This window comes from Mya arenaria, chromosome 17 (assembly GCF_026914265.1).
Source record: "Mya arenaria isolate MELC-2E11 chromosome 17, ASM2691426v1".
Taxonomy (NCBI): domain Eukaryota; kingdom Metazoa; phylum Mollusca; class Bivalvia; order Myida; family Myidae; genus Mya; species Mya arenaria.
The window spans coordinates 21798531-21824976 of record NC_069138.1 but is presented as its reverse complement, the minus strand read 5'-3'; the positions used below and the strand labels follow the sequence as shown (position 1 = coordinate 21824976).

Here is a 26446-nt window from a genome sequence, read left to right as displayed (position 1 = left end):
TGACGATAGTGATATTGGGATGGTTATAATGACGAAGTTTATGTGAATTTGTTTGATACAAACAGAAGACATATTAAAACATCGATAGAAATCACAAACTATGACATTTGCATTATTTGGTGGAGTTTTTATGACGATCTTAAGGAGTTCTAGAATGATTGAATGACAAAGAGGATCACCCCAAGGTTTCCAAGTGGGAATACAAAGAATGGTGGTCCTAAAGAACAATATGACCCAAGAAAGCCAGGATATTGCACTACTGTCATTTATCAATAAAACTGTTATGGGGGCAAGACTTCTGGACCTTACTGGTTGAGGATTCAAACTGCTATGCCAACCAACATCGCGATGAACATCCACCCGCCCGATTTGCTCCGAAGTGGACATGGGATGATATAAACTGTTATAACTCTTTATAGATTTAAAATATATGCATAATTCTTTCTGCATTTTAAAGACAGATTAATTTAGAAACTTTCATACATTGGATTATGTGACATTAGAAAAAAATTATGTGTGATTTTTTTGCTTTCAATTGGTGCATATTTATTTTTTGGTGTTTTTTTTTTTCATCATCACCTGGTTAACTTGCAAATAATAATTTATTTAAAATCATTTGCTAATAAAACTTACATAAACATGTGCAGATTTTTATTTCCTTTCCAAATATGTAATCTTTATTGGGTCTTGTACCAATAATAAAGAAGTTATTAGTGTTTATACAACACAATGGTCATAAAAGGGCAGCTGGCTTATCAGTCATTGGAAAATGCCCAGATATTCAAGGTATCATATCTAACTGGGTCTCAGAATGAAATGGGTTAATAACTGTAGAGTTACGCTGCATTTTGACTTTAAAGCAGTTAAGTAACTCTCAGGGCTCTAGCAAGGTTGGGTGAAGTACTGGTCATTTATAATGCCATTCGGATTGTTTCAAATGCTTAGCTGTCTTTGTTTTTGATTCATTGTAGATGCTATTTGGAGATAAACTATAACAGGTTAGCAAGTACACAATAGTGCTGAGCCAAAAAGGATACATTCTTTTTATGAGCATTCCCCATTCCATATAGTAAAAGCAATCAAAGTGAATGTGACAATGTAAACATAAAATGAGGTTTGTGGTAAAGCACAAACCTTTATCAGGTGTTACCATAAGTATTACTTCTCCTAAAAATCTCCCCACTTCTCCCTAATTTGACTGGAGGGAGAAGTCATTTCTCCCTAATTTCAGCTTAGTAAGAGCCCTGCATGACCCTGTATGTTTAGTACAAATTTTATGCACAATATTCAAAAATTAATTTGGTCACCTTCGAGCATTTTAAACGTAAATTGTCTAAAGCAAAATTAATGATTCTTTTGCAAATTAAAAACCATTACCATTTATCATACTTAAAATGAATATGAAATAACAATTAAATTGCACATTGGCATAACCGCAATATAATATTTTCAATCAATATATCACTTGAATAATTCAAATGAAGTTCTGTTTTCAGTTATTAAGAATGCATACCCTTAAAATTGATCACTAAAATTATCTGGCGTTTCATATTCCACAGAACAAGTGAACAATAGTTTATAAAATAGCTTATAAAATATGCTTTCCTAAACAATCTATTTCATAACTTGTGAAAATCTTATAAACTTTATCTAACACAACTTTCTGCAAGCATTTGCATATCTTTTATATAAAGTCTTCAGCTATAATCAGGATATTAAGTTTGAACTCAATAACTAATACTTGTATTTCAAGAGTATTGTTAATACCAACAAAACCTTACCAAAATTAATACTCGCTCTAAAATTACCTTATAGGTGTCCCTGCAACTATTCCTCAATTTATTAACACAATAAATAAATAAATAATCCCTATTGACTGTTTCACACTGACATTGAAAACTTATAATTTATCCCCACAACGTGAAACGAAAAGAACTTTCCTCACTGTACGGTCTGAAGTATTGGAATTTCTGCACATGTCCATAAAATGTGAGAAATTATCGAACACTTACCCGAGTTAATATTTTAAGGTCACTAGATTTGACAAGCAGTAAGGTAAACAGCCACATAGGTATATATATACCTTGTTATCGTTCAATATTGTCCTACGCTGAAATCAATCACTCCAAACATTGGATTTTAACCACAGCTGACTTCACCCTGTATGTGTCGGAGTTTTATTGTAGTTTATTGTACAGCGCCTTTTGTCTTTTCTGCATAGAAAGACAGGCCACCATCCAATGATATCTTAATAATTACAAACCATTGTTCCGTTAATTTGATTGAAATTTTATGTTTTTCTTCTTTCAGAATGGTTGTAATTTAGATATAACATCCACAGGTTTGGCTTCTCTGTTATGTGAACATCAATGATATAGTAGATCCATACAGTTTATTTGATCATGTACTTAAGGGTTTTTTAAGCCCATAGTTTATAGTTCATTTTAGTTTGATTCTGAGGACAGCTGAGAGCTTATTTGAAAAACTCTTAATTCCCCTACCTCGGTATAAACCAGTTTAAGTGTCTTTTTTTACAGGCCATGAGAAGTACCCCTTGTGGGGTTTGTACCCAGGACCTCTTGGGGGGGAAGGCAGACACCATATGCAATAGACAACGCTCACCCCTAATCATTGAACTTAGTGATTAATATATACAAATAAATCTTAAATTTTCAATTGTGAGCACTTCTTTGCTACTATAAAGAAATGCCATTTTTTTAATTAAAGCAACACTTGTTTTAAACCTCAAGTATAAAGAAGATCTTAAATAGAAACAACATTAATAGATGGCTCCGACCTCTCCTGAGAATCTCTCTTGACAATTCTCAAACTCATGAACAATGCACTAACAGCCTGACTGTACAACTAGTTTATAGACTTTCTGACTGGACTTGCTTGTGTCCAGCTGTGTTATTATCAGGTACACAAACATTGTTTAGTATTGCCCATGAATATAATTTATACAAAAGAGCAAGGGCCTAGGCTGAACAATACTTCTGACTTTAAAAGTTCCTGAACAAGTGATTTAACAATGTGCACCTGTCTAGGAACTTGACTGTCTTCATCAGGTATGCCAACATTCCCTAGCATTTGGTCTAGTTGTTATCTCACCTTTTTTGACAGACCACATCCAACATGTCATCGTTATAAGAGAGGCAAAAAAAAATATATTTCGTACCAAAAAAGATATTGTATCACATTTATCAATTCCTTGAACTAAATTTTATTATGGCTATCTCTTTGTCAAATGAGCTAAGTTAAAATGTACAGCATGTTCAAATTTGTCTCATAGATTTGAAAAATTGTTATTGTTTCCAGTTTAGCTGATAAAGACCCTATTAAACACATAATGCTCATTGTTCATATTATGCCTAACCTAAGCAAGTGATTTAATAATGTATGTGCCACTGTCTAGGAACTTTCTGACTCGACCGTGTCTGTCTTCAACAGGTATGCCAACATTCCCTAGTATTCTTCTCTGTAGACATATATTACAGACATTACAAGACTTCGATTTACCACATTCCTGAACAAGTCAATAAACCATGCCTCAGTTTTGAGACATTTTTACTTGGCTGAGTATGTGGGCGTGGGTACACAGACATTCTGTAGCTTTTCTATCAAAACAGGACTCTGCATTGTCCTTTCCCTATTATAAACCCTATACATATATCCTTACATTCTAAAGGAATGAATAAAAACACACTCATTTTTATACCTAGCCTGGAGATTTTGCGACTTGACTGTGCCTCTTTATGACTTGACTGTGTGTGAGCCTGTGATTTCAGGTATGCGGACCTTCCGTAGTTGTCTACTGTCACCTGAAAATATAAAATATATTGTGTTATAAAAGTATCAAAAGACAAATTCTTTATTAGTAGCCTATGATGTTGCCAATAAACTTGACCTGAAAAACTAAAACTAGGTCGCCAAGAAACAAACACTATGGACACTGGTCTGTTGTTTTTCAATCAAAAACAAGGGACTCAATTATAATACGTTAGCCAGAGTTATGGGCCTTTCTGCAACTGTGCTTATCCACTCTGGCAACATGTATACCAAGTTTCATTTGAATGTCTTGAACAGTGTCTGATATATGGCCAAGGTTAAAGATTTTGCTCAATGATGAAGCCAAAATGCAGACAATAAAGCTGCTTAGACTTATATGACACTAACTCAACATTTTTTCTTCCAAAAAATAAAATACTGATTGGTAAGACTTCGAAGTCAACATTGTAAGCTTCTTGCTTAGGAAGCTTCAGGAGTGCTCAATGCTACTAAGACAGCAGTCACAGCTGTGATTGACCTGGCAGCTGGGCTGAAATATGATTGGTGATGGGTTTACATGGTGCTCTAGGCCCCTAAAGCGGGTGAAGCACCTTGCGGCAAAAAAGGAAAACTGGTTTTTTTAGAAGCCCTTTTGAGCACTAAAAATTCTTATATTTTTGGTATTTTTTTTGGTAATTTTTGTTGAGTTCACAGACAAATAACACCCCTGAATTTCTGTTTTTTAAAAGAAGTTACAACAGAATGTCTGTCCGTTGTGTTTAATCAAGGGTAGGCCATAATCAAGGGTAGGCCACAGAGCAGAAGCTTTGTACCGAGCTGTCACAGGGCCTTCTAGATTACATAACATTTCGTCAAGTCACTGCGTCGTGGAATGTAAGTCAATGTCGACCAACATTTCTCTGGCACTTCTAACAAAAACTGTCATATGTCAGTAGTTCGACACCAAAGCACCTTTGTCAGTTAAGCCTGCCCACTTGACACTTTCAAAAAACAGCAAATCTTCAATTTTGGACTCACAAATCAGCAACCATAATCAGCATATGGTATGTAAAATTGTGATCTAGTTTTGATATGCAAAAAAAAATATGAATATAATTAATCAAGATATTTGTTTAGCTGTTCTAGTTTTGAAAGAAACATGTCTTTATAAGTCCCCTGAAGTTTAAAATTAATGAATTATTTTATGCATACTTGTGGATTTGTTATGCTAGGAAAGATGTCAGAAACAAAGTCAGAAAGAAGATTTTTTCATAGCTTTTATTCGCTTGATCTTGACAGATCAATATATTTCTAAAGTCAACATTTTAACTATAAGACATTGAAGGACATTTCAAAGAATGTTTCAAGCATTTAAAAAACTTTTTTTTTTTTTTGCTGTTAATAATTATTCTGTCTGATGATTTGAAAATCTTTTTTTGGTATCAGTTGTGCGATACTTATTATTGACGATAAAAATCTGATTAGATGAATGGGACGATAAATTGGAAAAACCATAAATAAAAAATCAGACCGTAATTGCCGTATGATTGGAAATTAAATGCTCATCGTTTATTATAGTCGCTAGAAATCTATGCGATGCTGTGAATTATTAACCCTTTTCCAAGCTATAAAAAGGAATAGATTATATTTGGCATAGAAATATTACCTCAGTCAACAGCAAAAGTCTAACATACTCTAATTCATCAATTTTTGTCCAAATCTTTCAAACAAATCTACAGGTAATATAGTTAAATTCATTTAACACTAGTATAGATTTGATAAGTAATTCTGGCAGTTGGACTGGTGAACACGATTGCTGTGTCACATACAGGTCAGCTGTCTAGTGACAGTTAACCAAATACATTTCCAACATTGGATGATGAACAGAACAATTTGTGATGCAAGTTTCATAGCTACTTTATAACAGGAGTGTCTTTGGAGATATAAAAGGAGGATCAAGACACTTTGTGAAGGACCTCTCAATGCGAATCCCAAACCCTGGACCTCTTAATTCAATGTCCAAACCCTGGACCTCTAAATGCAAGGAAAACACTTGACCTCATAATGCTAGGCCAAAACCCTTAACATGTCAATGCAGGGCCAAAACACTTGACCTCTTAATGCAAGGCCAAAACCATTGACCTTTAAAAGCAGGGCCAAAACACTTGACCTCTTTCAAGGCCAAAAACCTGGACCTCTAAATGCAAGGCCAAAACCCTGGACCTTTAAATGCAGGGCCAAAACACTTGACCTCTTAATGCAAGGTCCAAACCCTGGACCTCTTAATTCAAAGTCCAAACCCTAGACCTCTAAATGCAAGGCCAACACTTGACCTCCTAATGCTAGGCCAAAACCCTTAACATGTCAATGCAGGGCCAAAACACTTGACCTCTTAATGCAAGGACAAACCCATTGACCTAAACATGCAGGGCCAAAACACTTGACCTCTTAATGCGATGCAAAAACCATTGACCTTTGAATGCAGGGCCAAAACGCTTGACCTCTTTCTAGACCAAAAACCTGCCCCTCTTAATGCAAGGCCAAAACCCTTGACCTTTAAATGCAAGGCCAAAACACTTGACCTCTTAATTATAGGTAAAAACCTGCCTCTATTAATGCAAGACCAAAACCCTCCACCTTTAAATGCAGGGCCAAAACACTTGACCTATTTCAAGGCCAAAAACATGGCCATCTAAATGCAAGGCCAAAACCCTGGACCTTTAAATGCAGGGCCAAAACACTTGACCTCTTAATGCAAGGCCACAACCCTGGACCTTTAAATGCAAGGCCTACACACTTGACCTCTTAATTATAGGCCAAACACCTGCCCCTCTTAATGCAAGGCCAAAACCCTGGACCTTTAAATGCAGGGCCAAAACACTTGACCTCTTAATGCAAGGCCACAACCCTGGACCTTTAAATGCAAGGCCTACACACTTGACCTCTTAATTATAGGCCAAACACCTGCCCCTATTAATGCAAGGCTAAAACCCTGGACCTCTAAATGCAAGGCCAAAACACTTGACCTTTAATTGCAGGGCCAAAACACTTGACCTCTTAATTCTAGGTCAAAGACCGGAACCACTTAATGCAAGGCCAAAACCATGGACCTTTAAATGCAGTGCCAAAACATTTGACCTCATAATTCTAGGCCAAAAACCTGAACCTCTTAATGCAAGGCCAAAACCATGGACTTTTTTAAATGCAGGACCAAAACACTTGACCTCTTTCAAGGCCAAAAACCTGGACCTCTTAATGCAAGGTCAAAACCCTGGACCTAAATATGCAGGGCCAAACACTTGACCTCTGAAGTCTAGGCCAAAAACCTGGACCCCCAAATGCAAGGCAAAAACCCTGGACTTCAAAGTACAAGGCCTAAACCCTGAGCATCTTAGGGCCAAAACCATGGACAACTTAGTGCACAGTCTAAATCCTGGACCTCTTAATGCAGAGTCAAAACCCTGGTCTTGAAGTGTGTATGACCTTGACCTTGATTTAGATCTAACATGGGTTCTGCATTATCAACAGGTGAAAACATGTTATCCAAGTTTCATTGCTATCTGTTATTGGATGTATGAGATATTTAGATGGTGTAAATTAAGGCCCAAACCATGAACTTACAACAGACCCAGTGTGGCCACTTCTCACATTATGGCTTGGGATGACATTTGATAGTGCGCAGTTTCACCTGGCCAGTTCATCATCCGTTTCAAACCGATGAAATAGCAATTCCAACTATCCAGAAATCAGCGTCGTGCAAAATCCAGTTAAAAACGATATCAATGAAAAGTCCTGATGATCAAGATAAGTAAAACATAAGGCCAAGGTTGTAAGACAATTGATTTCAGAATTACTGAAAGAAACATTATGATTTCTTATATCATGCATGACGTCTTTCTTAGAGCTATAAATCATCCAATCATGATCCTCCAACCTCTGTGATATCTTTTTTTAAACATCCATTATGTTCTATCGAATATCTCCCAGTATCTTTAACATTATCAAAACACAATTTGTTCTCAACTTTTTATCAAAACTGGCAGTCCAAGAAATAAAAAATAACCAGATTTCACTATGTGAAAACCTGGTTAAAAATCACATTAAGACGTAAAACAATTTCGTACATCCAGTCAGAATCATTAAATACATAAAGCAGTCAAAGACGTTTTGGTACATGTATCCAGTCAGAAGATAGAGTCATCAATTTTCATCGCAGCTCTTCACAACTGCAGAACCAGACTTTCTCTGAATGGCTTGCATCCTGCATATTGTCAGTGGACATCTAGTTTATGGACTTTTTATTAAAGAAACCTGTGTACTTGGCAATCTATGAATGACTTTCTCAAGGAGTGTACATGATGGAGCTGGCAGATATGGGGATGAGCCCGGCTATTATCACTTGATGGCAGATCAATATGAGACTGCATTGCATGTTAAAAGCTACAGTGTAACAGGAAATGCCATGACTGTGACCAATATGACATGTGGTTTTGTTATTTTTGGCCATAAAAAGTTATGGCTTTGAGTCCATGAGGGTTGCAAATGGCTGACAGCAAAAACTTCTTGGACCCATTTCAATAATATTTTATAGTTGTAAACCTGAAACTTCATAAGAGTGCTGGTTTTTAACCATAAATTTATGGGCTGAATCTATGCAATAAATGTCCTTACAATATTTTTATTGAAACGCAGGTAACGCCAAAAATGGAGTTTAAAACCTAGAGAGTAACAATCATAAGCCTCACGAAATTTATTTGAATGGGCCCTGACCTATATGCCAGGGGTCCTGGAGATTGTTAGGCCCCTTGGCGTGTCCTTTTTTGTGGGGATCACTGGGTGCTTATTAAACCTCCTAAACTCCTACTAGAACTTCTATTTCAAACCTATCATAATTTGACCAGAATCTGCATTTAAATCAGCTGTAATTAGCAGCATATTTTAAAGTATTTTTCTTACAGAGTGAATAAAAAAACTAAAAAAAAGTGCAGTTTTTTGACAGAAGAGCATTTATTATGCATTAAAAGCATATCTATTTTGGACTAAAAGAGAATTTTTTAAATGCACATATAAGCTTCAACAAAAAGCTTTTATCAGGGTTAAATGTGCATTAATGCTTTTAAGCATACTTTTTCAGCAAAAGAGCACACATTTTCTGCGTTGAACTTCAGCACATTTTCTCTGCATTTTAAGCACTTTTTTTTCAGTATTTTAGTGCATTTTGGTAAAAGGGTATTTAAAAGTGTATTTTTTTGAGATGTCGAAATTATATGAGGTGTCAATGCATCAAAATTTTACATTTGGCCAAATGAACGATAGAAGGAAAATATTCATTGACCATCGAATACCGTATAAAGATAAAGAAAAATCATCATTTGACTGTGGAGGGCGATAGATTGATTAATCCAACGGAAACCAATTGCCAATTACTCTCGTTTCCTGTATCGCTGCACGTGATAAGTCATAATCAATGACACATCTAGAACTGTCACTGTGTCGCAAGTTCAGAAAGGAATTTGGTTTGGTATTTCGCCCCCAATGGATTCCCTTAATTCAGGTTATACATAAATAACATATTAAATTGCTATTGTTTTATCTTTTGGTAATTATAGCCGGTCATTTGAGGTGTGTGTTGTGATATCTGATATATTCTAATTGTTCTTACCAGTAGTAGAAACTAAATTTTGTGCTATGCCTTCCCAAGTCATATTTCCAAAGCTTAAAAATTGACTGTTCTTGTATTGTCAAAAAGGTTCTTAATTTTCCCCAATTTATGGACACTTAAATGTTACACATTTTTTATTTATTTTTAAATTTTTAAATCATGGAATCGTTGTTGTGCTGATGTTATTGTTTCTTACTGTATGTAAATCTTTCATACATTTTAAATAAGAGAGCTTGAAGAATTTACACTAAACACTGTTAAATCTTCCAAATTTTAAGTGTTTACACATTAAAATTTCTCAAAATGAAAAGGTGACAGGCCTCTTCCCAATCTTTGCTGAAAAAGCCGTCATAAGTATATATATAACTATTGATGATCTACGAACAATTTTGAACTTTGTTAAAACCACTGCGCCTTATGCATTTCAAAAAGTTAAAATTCAATCAAAACTTTTTGCCATATTCTGATCATATTTCATAGCCCATTTCTTTAAAATATTTTATCCAATTAAGATAACATAGATGCCCGCATCTCATAGATAAAATGCAGGCTTAATGGCATTAAGTTCAAGCCAGGTCACAATGCAGGTACCCATTGAGCATAATCGCAGGTACAGCATAATCCCGGATATCGAATATAAGATTATTACACAAGCCAACCATTATTTGGTCAGGAATGAATTACTTATCTGTACAAGTATAATTAAGGTGTGGTAAAACAGCTTTCCAAATAATAGAAAATGCATTACCTGTCTATTGATAAAATGATTCAAAATGGGTGTGTTCAAAAAAAGAAGTGCCTTTTTCAATTCATATATTGTTCAAGATAATACCTATAATATTCAAAAACATAAAATTATGAATACTTATAACCATAGTTGAAAAAATAATTACTAGGTTCAACTAGAGATTGCTTTTTTTTAAAAAGCACTTGATTCCCCTATTGTGTGGTCTTAGCCGAGGAATAATCAATGACAGTTATAAACTTTGTACTTAGGGACTGGAGACGAACCAAAGGTAACCTACATTCATGGTCTAATCATGAAAAAATTGCATACTGAGTATGAAGCTCTGGAATCAAGCATTTTTCAGTTATTGAGCAAAAAACATTTTTTCACTTCAAGGTCACCAGTTAACCTTTGTCCTACTGATTTCAAAATCAATAGGGGTCATCTACTTATCATGATCAACTGGCACTATTGCAAGTATGAAGTCCCTGGGTGCAAAAGTTCTTTAGTTATTGAGCAGAAAACATTTTTAGCTTAAGTTCACAGCCAATGTAATTTTTTACACCTAAAGGTCACTGTGGCCTTGACCTTTGACCTCAAAATCAATAGGGGTCATCTACTTGCTTTGACCAATTGGATACCAAGTATAGAGTTCCTGGACCCAAATGATCTTTAGTTTTATGGCAGAAACTGTTTTTTTACCTCATGGTCATGTTTACCTTGACCTTTGACGTACCAATCTCAAAATCAACAGGGGTCATCAGGGCTCTCGCGAGGGGGCGACTTGGGCGAATTGGGCGCCTAAAATTCCCAGACTTCGCCCATTTGTATCATCAAAGCGACATTCATTTCGCCGAAAATTTTAGCACATTGTAAATCTGTCAATCAGTATTTGGCCATTGTCAAATAAGTCAAAACATCACAATAATTAAGTCATTTGTACAAACTGGTAATCTCCTAATCCGATAATTGGGCTGTGTCATCCAATTACCAAAACATCGCCAGAAGGCGGAGCTATTGAAAGTTAACCAATAAGAATGTACATTGAGAAGACCCTGATCAAATGATATAAGTTCGTTAAAAAGAGATAGAAAAGGCGACATAATTATGAAAAATCGTGTCAAGCATTAATGAAGTTAAAAAGCAATTAATATATGTATTGAACAAACAATGCAATACATTTAAACATTGTTGCTTTTGAAGCAGACGGTCATATAGCCATCTTGGCAAGTAGGCTAAGAAAATCAATGATGTATCACCAAATATTTGATTGGTTTAAGTGAAATGTCCATGATAAAAATTGATTTGTAAAAACAAAAAAATATTTTTTTTTGCTTTATGTAATGTTTACTTACAGTGATTTTCTCCTGTCACAGTTACGATGTCGGCGAGATCGCCATTTTGTCAAAACAATTTTCCGAGTTAATTTTTCAACCTCCCATTATGTATTGGTAATTTTTTTTATCAAGGACACTGATTTAAATGTCTTTTTTTTTTAATGTCAGTATATTTAAAATTATTTAGCAAGAGACAAGTAAATAACAGCATAGCTGAATGTGACATTCGTACCCTATCTGAACGTACCAAAACAACATTCATTCCCCTACTATATTGACAGTTCATTTATAAGGTCATTTTGATTATTTCAAAACCTTAGCTGTCTTTTTGTTTGTTTCATTTTAGATGCTTTTTTGAGATAAACTATGTGACATTGACAAATACACTTTTGCTGAGCATAAAATGATACATTATGTAATGAACATTTTATATACTTATAGCAATCAATTTTAATGTGAATATAAACTTGTGTGTGTGGTATGGCATAGTTCTTGTATCAGGTGTTATGAAAAGTATCACTTCTCCCTAAAGTCTCCCCACTTCTCCCTAAATTGGCTGAAGGGAGAAGTCACTTCTCCCAAAATTTCCAGCCTAGTGAGAGCACTGGTCATTTCCTAGTAATGACCAAACTGCATACAAAGTATGCAGTTCCTGGGTCCAATTAGTGTAATAAACATATGAATATTTCATGAACCTTAAATGGAACATCTGAATACTTTAACCCTTTACTTCATGTAAACCTAAGCCATTTCAGGCTGCCAGTTCATGGCTTATCAGTTCATATCCGTACCCCTACTTCATAGGAGATTATTGATATTATTGGAATTTTAACCCTAATGTATTACAAACCTATTTTCTTAGTATTTCTTTTGGTTTAATCAATAAGTCATCAATGTAAAGTTTATAGAGAATTAAATTTCCAATCCAGTCATATAAATTTTATTTTGTTATCTAAATTATTTCCGCATGATATTCATAAACAAACAGAAAAATATGTCAAATTTGATGAAATTTAATTTTTATTACACTTTTATTTATCAAACATAACACGAAATATTATATAAACAACATATTTTTATAATTCATTTAATGCAACCTGAATTGAAACAAAGATGGACAGAATTAAAAAATAGTTCACAACAAAGAAGCACGGTATATTTATATATATGATACAGAAGAAAAAAAAAGTTGATCAACAGTCACAGTACGTATAACTTTCTGTTATTTAACACTACAATGAACAAATAAAGTTATTATTCAACTACTAAATGAGGCCTGCATGTTATTGTTTACTAAATTTATATCGTTTATTGCATGTCCATGTATTGTCATTTGGGTTTGATTTTAAAAATCCTCATTTCTCGTATCCTTGTGTGCGTGATGCCGAGGTCTGAATTCTCGACGTCGTACTCAATGTCTCAAACTCATTTTAATTGAAGCCAGAATGTTCCGATTCGTCAGACAAACACTGAAATATAAATGACATTATTCAGGAATGTTGTTTTAAACTGAAGTTAACAAGGGCAGAAATTAGCTCTACATTGCATTCTTGTGTATTCGAAAACACGTGTTTCAACAGCTGATCGATGTTAAATTGGGTCATGTCAAAGTTTAACAATAGGGATAGTCATTATTTTATAACACATTTGTACTTACTTTCAATTTGTAGAAGCAGATGCGCATTTTTATGACCGGATTAGCGAAACAGAAGTGACACATATGTCCCATATAATGATTTATGGCCTTTGTTTATACAAGCCAGATGATTTTTTGTTTATCCAACATGGTCGACATTTTGACACGTTTTCGAACCATGACCTGTGACGTCAGGCGCGTGATCAATAAAATATAGTTGTATTATTGGTAGTTAATTATAACTTGCAGTATTGTGTAAATTTCCACGAGGAAAACGAGACAGGAATGCCCACAAACCTGCGCAGTCAACGTTTTACGCATCTTTGATACCAGTGACCTTATTTCGCGATTTTCCGAAATTCTTTAAATAGTAACATAGTGTTTTTTTTAGTGCATTGTATTTATCGATGTTTATACTTCATGAATATGAATTTATAGCGCATAAACAAGCATCAGGTATGAAAATAAATGCCCCTACATTACGAATACGTAGGATTACGTATCTATGAAGCTATGGATAAAACGTTAAGATCCGTATCTATGAAGCTATGGATAGATAAGTAAAATTGCGTATCTATGAAGTAAAGGGTTAAGAACCTAAATTCAAGAACATAATATTATTATGAATGCTTCAAGAACTTAAGTTCATGAATGTATGTATAGTTCAAGAATCAAAGTTCATGAACATATGAATATTACAAGAACTTTCATACACGAATATATGAATACTTCAAAAACTTCAGTTCATGAACGTATGAATACTTCACGAACGTAAAACCTTCACTGACCTAGTTAAAAAAGCATAGGAGTACCATTGACATGTTATCGAATGGTAAATCTTAAAATTTTCACTAAGCTTATAATAAGTTATTGAACAATTCAATATCTCTTCTTTAAACTTGCATGGCTAGTGTATTTACATTTACAACTGACCAGTCAAAAAAAATAAACCTTCATTTTGAATGATTATGAATCAGCGATGTGTATAATAGACTTTATAATACTATCTTCATGCAGATTTACAAATAACAGTAACATTTTGTTTTGTATCCCTGCAGCGCATACACTGCAAACGGGAAACCAAACAGTAAACATTCGCTGCAAACATGTTTACTGAACGCACTGCTGATTTCTATAATTTGCAGCTGACAAGTAGTCTTTGACATTCTGGTGTAGAAAACACAAAAAGTTCACTAGTAATGTGCTAGATATATTCTTCATATAGACCAAATAAAAAAGCTACATTACAATACAGAATATATCTATATCAGAACAATTTGTGTTGTGTTTTTGTTCACTGTCATTATGTAATCCAAATTTGCCAGTCAATATACTTATAACCATTACAAAATGTCATTTAAACTTTTACGAAAAGGTTATTTTGCTCTAAAAGAAAAACGGATAAGCTGCGAAGCAAATATTTATGTGAAAGAGTTTAACACCATTGAGTTTCCTCAGATACGAAAAAGAGTAGGAAAGAATGTCTCAAAAGTTTATATTAAATGGCAAAGTTATAAATTAATTGAAGTGCACTGATCATTAAATGGTTAGAACCTAAAATTGAAAAGAAGGCAAGACATTTATAAATTCAATGCTTAATATTAAAAATTACACTACAGACCAGAAACAAGTTTGATTATGTAATAAAAATTGCAACAGATGAGTCAGAGATTTCAAAAGCTTATAATTTAGTACATTAAAAACAACTGATAAACTTCAAAGCCGGGCTTTTCATGCTACTTTTTATATTTAAAAACATAAAAAAACACCAAAAGTACAGGAATGTGATAAATACCCCCCGAAAGGCTTTATCATGTTTACCGAATTGGATCCTGGTATATGCCATTATCAAACGGCGGGGTCATTTGCTGGTAGTGTTCAAACTGCCTAACAAGTATGTGGTTCCTAGGCCATAGTGTTCATTGTGTCATTGACATTAACTTTTGACCCACTGACCTCAAAAGCATTAGGCTTCATCTACTGTTCAAGCTCAACCTGCCTACCAAGTTATAGGTTCATTGGGCATAAGCATTCATCATTTATTGCTCTTGAACTGACCTTTGACTCACTGCATGACCTCAAAATCAATAGGACTCATCTTTTTGTCATGAACAAATTGTCAGGTTTGAGCTCCCTTGGTCCCAACATTCTTCAGTTATTAATCGGAAATAGATTTTCAGCCCAATGTCTCCACGCCCTTGACCTTTAATCCACTGACCTCCAAATCAATAGGGTTCATGAGCTGGTCACGTCCAACCTGCCTACCAAGTTCGAGGTCTATTGGCATGAGCCCATTTGGAAAATCAAAGCATTTCTTAAACTAATTAATGCACACCATGATGCTTACACTGTCAATCAAACAGTAGTATTCAGACTTATGCCTCCCGCAACCAGGTAACCAGACAGAGTCTTATTTATTCATTTAGAAGAGCTCTGAAAACCCAATTAACATTTAGCAGGTTACATCAGCCAAATTCCCATTAAGTACAAAAACAACCACCAAATTTTTATTATGGGAGTTATTTAGTAGCACAATGAGTTCTGGCTGGTATAGATGCATTGAATAGGCTTTTTGCGCTGAACACTAAAGAAATTTAGCATCAAATTTTTGTACTCTAAACAATTAGTCAGCACTGGGCTGCATACAGCATACAGCCTGTTCTGTCAGCTTAATCTTTTAAAAGACCAAAATAAACACTAAATATTACACAATTCATGTTTCCCAAATATGATTATCATGCACTTTCTGTTACAAATGAAAAAAAGAAAAAAAACTACTTACAGCTTTATAGCTTATAAATCCTTTATCTGTGTAGATGGCACTTATATGAACAAAAACATTTCATATCCATCAAAAGAAATGCCTACAAATGAATACCTACTCTGAGCACTTTTTTTCATCCAGTTTTAAAATTTTTGTTGCAGGAATATCAAAAAAATATCTTCCGTCTTAAATTAACAGATAAATAACGGGACTTTTTGTGTCTTTTATTACCCAATACATATTCAATTACAATAATAATGGAACTGACTCGTAGATCAAAAAGACAGTGTATTCATAATCTCTAGTATTGGAAATTCTATTTGAGAATGATTATCTTTCGTAGTTTAAAACAAACAAAGTAATTTACGCAATAATGAGCTAAGAACCTTGATCAACTCAATGCACATAGGTTTGTATTGCACTGTAACAAGAATGTAGATAAATACACAAAAGTCTGCAATTTTGGCTTTTGTCCGAAACCGAAATACAAGAGCTAGGGGCACGATATATGTTTAGTTTTAACGTTTGAAATTGACACATTCGCTTATCTTTTTATTCTTCTGAAAGAAAGAAACTAGTGCAAACAAATAGTAAATGATACAAAAAAGTAATGCTATAATTACCCACAGTTCAATATATCCTTCGATCTTTTACTGACTTGATGAAACTTGAGTTTGGGTCAATTGTTCACAACTTTGTTAATATTGTTAACAACATTGTTAACAGCATCATTGTTTACTATAAAATGTGGACTTATATATAATTTTCTAACATTCCGATTTATGTATATAAAACAGCTAAAACTGATTTGATAAAACTTGACCTTGGGATGTCGATTGTACAGAACTTTGTAAAAGTTAACAAAATTGTAAACAACATTGTTTACTATAAAAGGTGCACGATTTTGTAACATCACAGCTCATCGTATATTAAGATAAAACAGGTACTCACAACTTTTTTGGAAATGCTGCAGTACACAAATGTGCACATTTTAATTTCAAAGAAATACAGATTTGAAAGTTAACAATGATGATGTTAACAACGTTGTTACCTTCAACAAAGCTCTAAACAATCCGCCCAATGTATGAACAATTATTTTCTTTTGCTTTTCTCGAAGGCTCATACATCTCGACATTGAAATATATTCATTTATCAATTGGAATGAAAAGTGGACCCAGTGTTTTATGTTACAAAACGCTTTAATATAAATTATTGCAGTTTTCAAAATTGCAAAATTGACATATATAGCATAATCCACAATCTCTTTAAATAAAACTCATAGATCTTTTGTCCATCTCACTGAAATGTTTCCAAATTATCTTAAAGACTAGAAATTGTACTATGCATTGCAGTGCGTGATACAAAAAACTAAGAAATTATAATTACATATTAAAACAAGTAAAAATGTGACTATGAACATATACATTAAAACATAAAACACTGACAAATTGGTAATTGGAAAATCAAAATTAAATATTTTCAATTATATAAATTTTCAAACAGTTTTCGTTGGGCTTTGGCTGATTTTACATTGGCATTAAATAGACATTTATATAATCACATTAACATTCCATGCTGATAAATGTGTAATTAATTTTTGTGCCTAATTTACCATTCTGGATCAAAACTTGGCACAATTTTCGCTAGATCAATAAGTTAAATCAATCTGCCAATACCTGCTACCCTCCATAGAAGAATGTTCAATGTTTGTTTGGGAATGTTTAAATTTGTATCCAGCTAAATCCAAGGTTCATTTACATGTTGAAACAGGTTTGAAATTAAAGTTTATACTTAAAAATATACCCTGGCCATAAATAACTCTGCCAGCGACAATATGCAATCGTACACAGGAGCAATATAACATGAAATACACATGGGGGCAAATTTTCAAAAGAGGGTATTTTCATTTACATGCATATATTTGCCTCTGGCGGCAATTTCCCCTTAGGGTAAATTTAGTAATATAAACAGACAAAAGTGATAAAGTTTCATATAATATCTATGATTTGTAAGTTATAACCAACAATCAACAGGGATGTGATTCAGATTTGGCTGCTGGAGGGCTGAAACCATTTCGGCCATGGGTTCATATGGCGTTCTTGGGGTCAAAAGCACACTGCAGTAGAAGAAAAATTGGCCTGACTTCAAACTTGAAGCAAACAGGAATATCGACTCTAACAACCAAAGCAACAAAAAAAAATTGAAGCTAATTTTTTTTTTTTTTTTTTGGGAGGGGAGCTGGGGCCATTAGATCAGCGAATCCCCTGATAAATCACATCCCTGAATCAAGCTTCCGCATGACAGCGCGCTATGAAATGTCTTTTTTCGATAACCATCTGATTTCTTCTGAACACATTTCTGGCCTGACTAAGATTTGTCATGTGGTAGTGGCCACATAGATGTCAGGCAAAAAGCGCTTAAAATTTTTGTACATTGCGCAGAGTCAGTAAACTTTCCTGGCACGAAATTTTCATTCATTCAGATCATAAAAATATAAATATCTTAACAATAAACTCTGAACCCACACACTTCACAATGACCACAATGTGGGTAAATATAAGCAGCTTAATTAAAACTGACTAGTTTACTTTTGATAAACATTTTCAGAAGTATTATTAATATTTTGAAAGCAGTTAAGTGATCGAGTTCGGAAAGTAAACAGTTAAAGCCATTAATAAAAGGATACATGTATGTAACGTTTTAGAAAGGAACTTTAATGATTTATTTACAGTTTCATTCATTATAATATCAATTTGGTTTGCAAGGCAAATACTACAGTAAATCAAGTCACATTTAAATACCCATGAATAATCAAATGCATTCAAAATGTCACATAATGATGTACTTTTGCTTACTTAAGTAAGTTCTCCATTTATTGCTATGAAGAGTTCCTCATTTGAAAGGGTTTTTAATTTTCACTATGCTAGGGGCAGTAACTCTGTAAATGGCAGATAAATATGCAAGCTGTCAAGAATTTACCAGTTTCTGCAGACATTATCATTGCTTTTATGAGAACACTTCGTCAGTGCACTAGTAAAGCATGTGCTGAGTTTCTCAAAATATTTTACAATGATTCCAGTGTAGCAATTAGTACAAGCTCACATGACTTCAAATTCTGGATTTTATATAACTCAGCTTGTTAAAATTTCAATGTCAAAATTACAGTGCAAAAATTTATCCAAAAGTTGAAATTAAATGACTGCTAGGTGCACTAAGTCTAAGATATGTTAACTGGCTTTGCTCAAATTTTAAACTATATACATATCAAACTTTGCATGTACACTATAATGTCTGAAGCCAACAAGTAGTAAAAGAACTCAGGCCAGCGTATTCATTGAGGACTGATGATGTTAACTTAGGCTGGTTAGCTCAGTTGGTTGAGCAACTGATTTGCTAGCCAGGGGTTCCGGGTTCAATCCATAGACTGGCAGCATACAAAATAGTTCTGACCTGTGCAAATCAGAACCCCGTCACATAAAATGCAATAAAAATATCATAGTACCTTCAATAGTGAACTAGAAACAATGGGCCGATTGTTCAGAAATTGTTAACCTCATCGTTGTTAACTTTCATATCTTTACTGTTTCTTCAATAGTTATGATCTGTAGTTTTACAAACAACTGATTTAACTCTTACATGTTTTATTTAAATATATCAGCACATCTCAAAATATTTCACCTTTTAAAGTTAACAACAAAGTTTGTAAAGTTAACAACAAAGTTTGTAAAGTTAACAACAAAGTTGTTATTCATGTTGTTAACTTTTACGAAGTTCTGAACAATTAACCCAATAAGTCACACATAATACCTACCCCTGAGGCGTATTCATTCCCCACTTTGTAAGTCTCGTTATTATTCTGTGCTGCCCCTAACGATGTGTAATCGGTTATAGTTGTCTCCTCGGTCAGATTTAGGACGCCCGGAATCGGTTGTCGATCCACATCATCTAAACGTGCCTCTATTTTACGTAGCTGTTGGAAGTGAAATATGTTAATACCACTGGTACTAAAACAAATGCTAAACCATGCAATTGTGCTTAAGTAAGAAAATAAAATTGGTTTGAAATATGGATTTCACATATTAATTTAGCTTATAAGCCCTGCCAACATGTGTCCTATAACTTTTCTTATTAATTTAATCAGTCTCAGTTTCCAAGCAGTATTTTATTTATTTTTTCCACTGCCTGTGCCTTCCTAATTTGGAAATATTTCTGACATTCAGAAAATACAATAGCAAATATACATAATTTTACATTCTAATGCATGCACTATATATGTAGAACTGTTCTTGTAAAGATCTTGTTTTCAAGGATTATATACATCAGGGTTTTTTTTTTATTTATTCATGGAAACTGTGTCTTACAAATTGGAAAAATATTATTTATTTTTTTATGGGGGGGGGGGGGGGGAATGGTCACTTTTGCAAGGGGAAACAGCCATGAGAAGGCAGTTATTGCACCAAGAAAATTTACCACTAATTATTTATTGAAGTTTTTTTAATAATAATGTTAAAAGCATGATGATCAGGATGCATATTTTTAATATGAAATAGACGCAAGCAATACAATATTAAGTGGGGGGTTTATTTTTAAGGATAAATTCATTCAGAAGAATATTTTCAGTACTTGATAATTTTCATAACAATCGATCTGCATGCAAAGTTAACTGCCAAAATCTATTAAACTTTGATATCTGCATTTATCTGTATCGTATTTCATTCAATTTAAGATAATGTGAGCAAAGTTGAATCCAAATTGTAGAAAAGTCACATGACCTTCTGCCCTTCCAAACCTTTTATTTTGGGCACCTGAAGAATTTGCATTGTAAAAAGGCGTATTTTTGCCAACATTACTTGATCTTTTCAAAAGGTATTGCTAGATATTATGTTTAATGATCTATATAAACGGATATGTGTCTTGTATTGTTAAAATTCCTACATGCACTAAGTTTTCTTTCTATATATATTAATGATGATAGCTGTAAGGCCAAAAAAAACAATTGTTTGTTTCTGGTTTACTGTCCCGACCTAATAAAAGCCTCCAGCCCTTTTTATATATATATATATATTTTTTTTTAAGAGAGCAGTCATCGAAATAAGACTTTTGGACATTTTACCAGTGCAGGGCTTGCGGGCTTGTGCTAATTTCGACCACTGAGAGAGTCTTCCCACCATAAACACAACTTTTTTTAAACAAACTGTCATTAAATTAATATTTGACAGAATAAACCTCCATAAGCACAGCAATATATAAGAGACATTAACAAAAAAGTGCTGTTTTCAAGAAAATGATCTTGTCATAAAGAATTTTGCAGGGAAAAATATCACTACCTACCATACCTAGAAATTTTCAGACAACAAACAATATTTTTTTTTAGGCCATTTAATGCCATTAATTTGGAGGTTATTCCATATCAATTGCCTTTTTTCCCTTTCATCAAACAAGTGATTAAATCCTTATAGAAAACTTATTAAGTAAGTGTATGCAAGTAAAATAATTCCCAAAAGGGACTTGTTAATGTTTTGTAGCACCAGACATTGAAAAAAATTATTTTGTGCGAATACTGGATTAAACGAAAGCTTAAAAAAATCATATATGTATTGTAACATTTTACAGAAAATGCTCTAGTTTTGCCAAAAAGCATATGTTATTATTTTGAAAATTGCATCACTTGGACTTACATAATTATGTTCAATGGTTACAATTTCTTGAAGTCACTGTTTGGTGTTTATTCATTTATTTTTTTAAATAACCCCATTTTAGTAGTTTTAAAAAAATTGCTGCGAAGGGAACATCAATTAAAAGCAGGGCAAGCAGATGTGCGGTTTTTAAGGGGGCATAACTCAAAAATGATTTAAGCCACAGTGCTGGATCTTGTTGCACATATGCCTACAGCTGCTGATAAAATGTGCGCCAAGTTTCATACATTCTGACATTTGACCATGGTAAAGGATTTACTAGAAGCGCCACAATGCGACGAAACCAGGTTTTTGTTATGTGCAATCAGAAATTATAGCCAATTAATTTGTTCGGTCAATGCTAACTAAAATTATTGGGCAGAAACCATTTTTCTATTTTAAGTAACAGTGACCTTGACCTTAGCCCCTCCCCCCTCTAACGCAATCCCAAGCTAGCTCTTCACATAAGATACCTACACACCAACTTTGGTCAATATCTATCAATCCTAACTAAAGTTATTGGGCAGAAACCATTTTTCTATTTTAAGTAACAGGCGACCTTGACCTTAGCCCCTCCCCCCTCAAAAGCAATCCCAAGCTTGCTCTTCACATAAGCTACCTACACACCAAGTTTCATCAATATCTGTCAATGCTAACTAAAGTTATTGGGCAGAAACCATTTTTCTATTTTAAGTAACAGTGACCTTGACCATTTTTCTATTTTAAGTAAAAGTGACCATGACCTTAGCCCCTCCCCACTCAAAAGCAATCCCAAGCTAGCTCTTCACATAAGCAACTAACACACCAAGTTTCGTCAATATCTATCAATGCTAACTAAAGTTGGGCAGAAACCATTTTTCTATTTTTAGTAACAGTGACCTTGACCTTAGCCCCACCCCCCTCTTCCCATAAGCTACCTACACACCAAGTTTCATTAATATCTATCAATGCTAACTTAAGTTATTGAACAGAAACCAATGTTTGACGCCCGCCCGTCCGCCCGCCCACCCGCCCAACGTCAACCTCATTCTAATAACCAGGTTTTCAATGAAAAAATTAGCACAAAGAACCTGAAAAACCACAGTTTTGACAATTAATACATTGACCATCTCTTTGAAAAACAGTTAAAATAAATTCGTATAAAATTTATAAGAAATAAAATGTGTCTTCCTCTTTTTCAATCATTAACATGTTCCCTTCAAGTTTATTGGCAAAATCAGTTTTCATTTCTTCATATATATATAAATTCATGTTTTTCTTACCTCAGATTTTGCCTTGCCAACTGTATCCCAAGCCTTGTTTAGCCCTGGAAAACATCAAATGTATGACTTGGTTAAAACATTTATAGTGATGCTCTGTTTTTTTTCAATATAACTGAAATAAATTTTGAGTGATAAACCTTTATTAAACTACTTACTAAATAATGAATTCATGGAAAGTATGAATTACTGATAACAAGATTGTAAACGTGTATTTAATACCTGAAAACACACAAATATTAAATGATTGGTGGGTCCTAAAAGGTTTATGATCGTCACATAAGATAGAAATACTCTTTTATGTACCTTTCTTTCAAATTAAACACAGTATCCTTCATAAGAACCACTGTTTTTCGATACTTATTCATCCTTTTCGGTGAATTAAAACAACACTTTAAATTGTGGCACTCCTTATTTGGGAGTAAAAGTGCATAGATCTTTAAGTAGAAATCAAGTAAATAGATCTACTGATATACAATAAGTGTACACACCACAGAAAGTGGTCTAACTTGGCTTTGTATTTATATGCTTTACAGGGTCTAAGATGTCTGGGCCCTAAATCAACTCATTAAGGGACTGACCCTTTTCACCCAGAAAGAGTGAGGGTCCTGAATCCAAAACAGGGGGGCGTCTTTGTAGACTTGCCATTCACAATAACTCCACAGCAAAGTCAGTACATCAAGGATGTTTAATATTAGCTGATAACCGCTTTTTTTAAATTGAGCTCTAAATGAATAAGCACAAACTTAAATACATATGTACATAATATTTGTTTTTTATGTCCATAAGAAAAAGCTCCAGATTAAGATTTTTTCAATGAATTGTGTATATATTACCCACTCATTTTATTTTGAGGGAATTTCCAGCCCTTTTTTTATTTTCTTGAAATATCAGTATTTAGCCTTGTGCATTCGGCAAAACTCTTTACTTGGAGTGATTTGGATGCCAATTGGGTAGAGATAAAAGTCATTTTAAAAAAAAAAAAAACATATATAAAACATGTATATATAATAAGTGAAATGTTGTTTCTGCTTTATAGTAGAATAGTTATAAATCAATTTGATAAGCTTGGGAAGATGCATTAAAAATATTTTTTGACTCTTTTGGAAGCCACTTTGATAAATAATTTTCAGACGCTCCAGGTTAACAAACAAGAGATACAAATAAAATCATCATCAAACTTATATTATTTATCCATTAAAAATGAAATAACTGCAGTCATTTATTTTCTTTATAAAGAATAAGATCAGAAGTTTATATTTTCTTTCCATCAATTTCAATCGATAATAAATAAAATAGTTGTATAAACCAATGCATAATGGTAAATTTTGAAAACTTCCAGTTCAGTGAACCACTTTCGCTTCGCCTTCAAGCTTTATTATAACTCTTTTGGAATCTATTGAATCTGCCATAGACTGTAATATAAATCTGTGTTGGCATTATATAATTTGTATAGATGCCAGCCAAACATTAATATGCAAATAAAGTTCAACAAAACATAAATAAAAGGTGAACAATATCCTAAAAAGGATTTTTATACACAGAAATATAAAACCTTGCCGGGGGATGGTAAACAAACCTTTCTTTTCACGGGGTGCAATCCAAAAATACTTTCTTTTTAAACTTTAACATACCGTACAAATTTTAATTTTCAGTTTTAAAAGGCAATTCATTTATAAAGCATTAATATATGGTTTTCATTGAGCATTAGAAGCTTATTCATCGAAAGGATGCATTGAATATATTTATACAACATAAATCACGTTTATTATAAAAATACTTATATGAATTTACTTGAGAAAGTCTGAGAAGACATTTTTTGAAATGCATCTTTACATAGATCTTAAATGCCAGCATTTAATTATACATGTTGACACTTTTGACATCTATCTTTACTGTCGAAGATTTATTTAATATAGTTTAAACATATTTATTTTTGAAGTTATTTCAACCTAATGTTAATCACTCTCATTGGCACAATGTCATGCAAGAGTGTGGTCTTGTGCTGTGGGGGGAACCGGAGTACTTGGTGGAAACCCACTGGCTTCATTACCACAAACCAAAATCACATGCACACAGGGTGGGAATCGAACCTGTGCCACCTAGATGAAGCGAGTGCACTCCTTATGCTCTAACGGAATTGTAACCAAACATTTTTTAAAAACAAAACACTATTGAATTTTTTTTCAATACAGGGCCACACAAAATTTCGATTACATGCAAACATAAAACAGGCTACGTAGGGAAAACATTTAAATTTGGAAAATTATTCATACGTATACATGTATTTTATTAACAATTTTTCCCTAATAATAATTAGCGTCTAGACTTATTTAAAAGGGTAGGTTTGGGAACTGAATTATTTTTAGGCCTCATTCATAATCTTAATTTGAAGGGAACATTATAAGCTGAGTATTGGGTATTGAACTTTGAAAAAAAAACAACAGCTATCTCAAAATTCTTATATTAATAACAAATTCATGAGTTCAGTGAGCTAAATGTTAATCCTGTTATCAATTCCTAAATCATACCAATTCAGCGTGACAGTTAACCAGGACAAAATACAAGTGTACTTTCCAAATAGGGACAAATAAATGAGTAGAAATTTCGATAAACAAACATATTTGTTTAACGGTTGTGACAAGCAATCCACGTCAATGATGATAAAAAACATCTATTAATTTCATAAATAGTGCTCATTATAATAATTGCACAAATGCCAACAAAGTTCGATTTAAGCCAAATCTGGATGCCTCTGATTGTATAAGTTGGAGATTTTCCAAGCTTCTCTTTGATATCAAACGATCATCAAATAATCAGGCTCACATAAAAGATTGCATTGAAACTCATAGCTGATAAGTTGGATATAAATTGAATCAAACAAATGGGCCTCATTTAGAATTCAGCGCCTAGGTTTTAAAGACATCCATTTATCATATCACCTCAAGTTTTGAATGGAACATTTTAAATCTACACTACCCGCAAAGGGAGGGAACCTTAAACTACTGTTGTTGTTTTATTTAATTACCTCATAAATGAGTTGTCTGTCAAAATGAATTGTTGGCAAAAATAGAATAAGTCTTCAATAATAAAATGATTCAATTTAAACTGTGACATATTTATTTTATTTCATCAATTTAGAAATGAGAACTGTAAAATGTACAGAACAAATGTTACATTTAAATGAGTAAACATTTTGTAGAACTTTCTGAAGATGATATTAGGCCTAAAAAAATACATTTGGTTGGAAAACCTCTGAAGCAGGCACTGACCCTACCTTTGTTTTTTTAAGGCCTTAGTCAAGGCACAGTGTTGCATGAGAGTGTAGTCTTGTTTTGTAGGGAAAATGGAAGAAAGTCCAGCTTGGTGACAGTCAACCAGCCCACTGTTCCGGCTTGGTGACAGTCAACCAGCCCACTGTTCTGGCTTGGTGATATCAACCAGCCCACTGTTCCGGCTTGGTGACAGTCAACCAGCCCACTGTTCCGGCTTGGTGACAGTCAACCAGCCCACTGTTCTGGCTTGGTGACAGTCAACCAGCCCACTGTTCTGGCTTGGTGACAGTCAACCAGCCCACTGTTCCGGCTTGGTGACAGTCAACCAGCCCACTGTTCCGGC

The 26446-nt window shown here is 33.8% G+C and overlaps 1 protein-coding gene across 3 annotated transcripts in view; it reads right to left on the bottom strand.

Moving 5' to 3' along the window:
- LOC128223836 (centrosome-associated protein 350-like) overlaps positions 1-26446 on the bottom strand; it is a 108560-nt gene that overhangs the window by 74294 nt on the left and 7820 nt on the right. For all 3 annotated transcript variants that reach the window (XM_052933254.1, XM_052933256.1, XM_052933255.1), the window contains exons 3-5: positions 22832-22875; positions 19706-19864; positions 3719-3821 (exon numbers count right to left, since the gene is read on the bottom strand). In XM_052933254.1, coding sequence (XP_052789214.1) covers positions 3719-3821; positions 19706-19864; positions 22832-22875 — 306 coding nt within the window. The remainder of the gene's footprint in view (positions 1-3718; positions 3822-19705; positions 19865-22831; positions 22876-26446) is intronic.